General features: G+C 33.6%; 1 protein-coding gene and 1 long non-coding RNA gene across 2 annotated transcripts in view; one reads left to right on the top strand and one right to left on the bottom strand.

The window, feature by feature from the left end:
- Nucleotides 1-1012, bottom strand: part of LOC100185898 (neuroplastin) — a 6430-nt gene extending 5418 nt beyond the window's left edge. Inside the window, exons 1-2 of the mRNA XM_009862878.3 lie at nt 769-1012; nt 15-224 (exon numbers count right to left, since the gene is read on the bottom strand). Coding sequence (XP_009861180.1) covers nt 15-224; nt 769-853 — 295 coding nt within the window. The 5' untranslated portion in view covers nt 854-1012. The remainder of the gene's footprint in view (nt 1-14; nt 225-768) is intronic.
- A 1482-nt stretch (nt 1013-2494) lies between these two features.
- On the top strand, nt 2495-3334 carry LOC113474953. Its single transcript, XR_003396666.1, has 2 exons — nt 2495-2790; nt 3120-3334. It is a non-coding gene; the product is annotated as an uncharacterized LOC113474953 (long non-coding RNA).
- Nucleotides 3335-4815: the final 1481 nt, after the last annotated feature.

Below are 4815 nucleotides of genomic sequence, written 5' to 3'. Positions count from 1 at the left end.
AATGTTTTACTCACTTGTGACAGTAAAGGAGTTTAAACTTATATTGTTTTTCGAACAGTTGTATTGCCCAGTTAACATTTTGTTTGTAATCTGGTATTGAATTGAATTTGCAGATGCCACAAGTTTGCTTTTGTAAAACCACTTATAATTAGAAGATGCATCCCCAGTATCAGAACAATTAAGAAATATTGGTTTTGTGGTTGTTGCTGAAGTTATATCCACATCTGAAACAACGTTGGTAAGAAATGACAAATGATCATGTTTATCCTGGCTAGACACTACAATCTTAAATATTTGGAATAACGTTAAAAAATTCAAGCTTATAATTATACATTACATTTTGCTGACAGAATAAACCGTTTATTACTTATTTGGCGGGTATCATTTAAAATAAAACATTTTTAAAATTCAAAACTGTCAGGGGTTTAAAGGGTTAAAAACGGTGCTGGTAAAGAATCCTCTACCCATCTGCTAACCACTAACCCCTAACTACAAACCCCTAACTACAAACCCCTAACCACCAACCCCTAACACTAGCCTATTCTGTTATAAGCACCGGAAGTTTCTTCCCTAGTGCCAAAACAACTAATAACTTCCATGCAGGATCAACTTCCGTGTAGTAAAAGCAATACCGGCGATTAAATATCTGCGGGCATCGGCTTTGTGCATCGCAAAGAAGAACAATTTATTTGTAACTGTCAGTAACATACAGTCTACAGATACAATACGACAATAAGCTTCGCCTAAAAGACAAGCAAAGTAACTCACCTTCACAATAGGATACAGTTGTCAACAAAAGTAAGAGAACGCTTAACCGCATAAAATTGTAAGGAACATTGACTTCGTAATGCATTATAATTTACCCTTTTAGTAAATTTATGTTTTTAGCTTAAAGCAATCCCACTCTCTAACAAACAGCGGGCTAAGTCACCAAGGTGATCCTAGAATACAGATATTATAGCGGCCATTTTTGATACCTTCTACCGATGCCACCATAGATATATTAGATATCTATGATGCCACTAACCTAAAATTTTGAACACTGTACTAACTAGACCCCAGCGGTACCGATTTTAAAATATAATTTAAAAATTCAAAAAATATTAATTATGAACATCAATATTCATCATAAAATCAAATTTATGAAATTTTCTTTCGATCTAGCTTCGAATATGTTATAGGATAGATACCTAAACATATAGATAGGAAAGAGGCGAAAAAATTTAGACAGGTCACGCTTCAGTGGGAAAGGGCAGAATTTGGTTTTCTGCACAGAAATAAAAAAGAATAGAACGCGCATCTCCAATGTCGGCAAAGAGAGAAGGCACGATACACTCTCTCTCTTTTGCGGGTCGTTCCCGTTTACTATTGGAGTCAATGGAGTCGATGACGTTTTATGTAGTTTTTCTTCGTTTTTTGACTTAATTTAAAGTTATAGTGTAAAACAACTATTTTCTAATATATATATATTTCTAACAAATCGTTTGTTTGAAATTTTTAACTATTTTATTTAAATAATTAAATTTCCTAAACAAGTGGTAAACTGTAAGCGTTAACCTACTAAATAACTAAACTGGCCTAATAAACTTGAATAGTTGGCATAGTTTTTTAAATAATCAGCTAAAATCTCCAAATATACTATGCGCCTATCTTTTATAATTGAGACGAAGGAAAATGGGGACCGAGTTGGCAGTCACGTGAATAGAAAAAAGAATATATCACGGTTTTGGGCAGTTGCGCGTTCTACTCTTTTTTTTATTTCTGTGGTTTTCTGAGCAATTCTACGACAAGATACATAAAACCCCGAAACGTTCTTTTTAAAATTTTACGCCCCGCCGTTGCCAAAAATGCAATGAAAATAAGCACTGTGAAGAACAACTGGTTTGGTGCATCTTGTTTATGCTTCTCTGCTGGATCCCGACTTAAAAAGGTAGATAAGATCAAATACATGTAGCATAAGCAAACGTATGCTTTTTATATTTTTACACATATCAATTTTAACTGCTTCAAAAACTAAAAATTACCTTTCTCTACATTTAAGTAAGTTATTGTTTGATTTGATTATGTTATCATTTTTGTTTATTCAATACCTATGTCCACGGCCTACTAGATATATCTCTGGTAGGCCGTGGTATCTCATATTCTGATTATCAGGGCATCTATCTGTGAGGTCCATTCAAGACGACAACATATAAATATTTATTCTAGTCTGAAGTTTCTTAAGAGTTAGTGCAGTTACATCTTTTTTAACATGTTATAAAAAAAAACTGTGGGGCGAGAAAACTGTGTCTACTGTAGCCTAAATGTAATTTTGTATGATCCAGTTTACATAGACTTCTAGTTAAGTTTTATCCTAATTATTGTTACAGATAATTGGCCATTTTGTCACCGATTTGGCAATTTTATGGTGGAAATGCGTTTCAATAGTGGTGACGGTATATAACCCACGCACCACAAAGTATAGTTTAGAAAGAAGCTTAGTATTTCTTTAATCATGGTTTCTGACATATGTTTGCAACGGACCTTCGGATAAAATAGAAATATTTTGTTGGGTGATGCAACTACATTACTATTTTATTATGTAACGGCTTAAAATTAAACCAGCCACAGTGAGCCTGCTAGTGGTACAGGTGATACTCCCCGTCTCATCAATATATATTATTTTGCACTTGTAGTCATGAAACAGACAAATTGTGCATTTGTTTTAAATAATTTCAGATCCTCTTAGACTACTTGGGGACATCAGATCAAATATTTTCGAATACGATTGTGTCCAAGAACTTTTAACAAGTAAATGCATCATAAACTGGACTACTTAGTTACTAAATCTTTATTTGATTTGTCATGAAAAGTACGCAACGCATTATGATATTTATCATCATCGCTATAGCTGTATAGCATATATTATATATGTCATCAAGAATTGATGATAGGCTATACATAGCATAAATTTACACAATCTGGCGCCTTAGCAGCCTCTGTTTTGTAAAGTACAAAAAGTTTAAGTGTGAACAATTGAAAATTGAAATTAAGATTAAATAAGTGAGAAATTCAGTTTAAGGTAATGACTATGAGGATACCCCTTTCTTGTGTATTAACTACTTCGGTTTGTATGTCAGGTAGCTGATACTGGAAACCTCTTTGCGGATCCGCACTCATAATGGCAACCATAATGAAACTGAGCAGCTAGTTATTGAGGCATACCAAATTTTACATCAGCATTCATACAAAAACTTGTGTATTGCATGTACAACTTCTTCATATGTTTTTTTTTTTTTTATACTGTATTAATATAATTTTTATAGTACTGATGCATCTTTATGAAACATCTGGGATACTAATTTCAATTGATCTGCATCTTCCAACTGCCTTCTCATAAATTCTATGTCATTCTTCTTCATTAATATCTTCTTTGGAATGCTTCCTCTGTGTTCAATTAATTGTTCTGAATCGGAACGGAAAATGTAAAATTCCAAATTCCAGTTTTTTAAATGGAAGAAAATAAAATGTCAATTTCTCTTTTACATTCATTCACATTCTTCAAACATAGCCATTGCATCGCTCATGCCACTGATTAATTGCCTATTTATCAGGTTTTCTGTTAAAACTAAAAGGTCACAGTATCTGTAAGCAGAATAAATATTATATTGACATTTAAAATTGTTGTCCTCTACACTACAGTTTACATCATTAGCAGTGATTTGCACATACTTGAATCAGAATGTCATATAATTTTATATACAGCATTATCGTTTTGTTGAAAGAATGTAACTTACTTTATCCTCGCGTGGCCGGAAAACGACAGTCGTTATCACACGGGTTTAACACCTCGTGCCTGCTTACGAGTTACCATGTATGTTACTTTGTGGGTGATAATTTTTTTGGATATTTTCATATTTTATGTATGGCTGATAATTTGTACAACCCATTAGTGACCACTGGGTTGGAGCAATTGTCGTGAAACATACGCGCACAATGGTAGCAGCGACGAGCCTTGAACCCATTACCTAATGGTTACAGGCAGGTGCGCTAACCATCTATCTATATTTCCTATCTATATGTTTAGGTATCTATAGTTATACGGAATGCTGTTACCACCTATGTGTCTAATTTTGTGAGATGTATGTTACTGCGTTTTACATTACGCGGGTGCAGACCTTTATTTGGTTACCTTTAGAAGAGTTTTAATCATGGGCATTCATGGCTAATTAAGGAAGAGAGAAAAAAAGGCAATGGTAGCATTTGAGATAATAATTATCTCATTTCCCTGTGTTTATAAGAATTGCAGCTACGCATTTTATAACCCAAAAGACTTAATAGCACATAGACAAGATAATTTTAAAGCAGATTGTCATTATGTACAAGGATATAGATTATATGGGAGAAGATGGGACACTTAGGCACATATTGCCAAACATTTCCAAAATCAAAAAAGATGACGGTTTTTAGGTAATACCACGATTTAGTACTATCATTCCTTTATTAATTGACACCAATTTAATAAAATACAATTAAACACACGAAGAGTTATTTAGCGATCCGCACAACAGATAAAATTTTACAAATTTGAAAACACACAGGATAAGATGGGACAGTTTAAAATCATTGTTAATTTTGATTAATAAGTGTATTTATAAATAGGAATATACGTAAATAACACGAAATAATACTGTACGTGTTACGGCGGTCTTAAAGGGCGCGGCCCTGCACCCAAACCTCGTAATATGGCTTCTATTTAAATCGAAAAAAGTCCATATGAAAATACACTCTGACTCTTGCTTGAAGTTTATTACACGTTGGTGGGGGACTGAACAG

This window comes from Ciona intestinalis, unplaced genomic scaffold (genome assembly GCF_000224145.3).
Source record: "Ciona intestinalis unplaced genomic scaffold, KH HT000055.2, whole genome shotgun sequence".
In the NCBI taxonomy this organism is placed as follows: Eukaryota; Metazoa; Chordata; class Ascidiacea; order Phlebobranchia; family Cionidae; genus Ciona; species Ciona intestinalis.
This window is presented reverse-complemented; position numbering and strand designations above follow the sequence as displayed.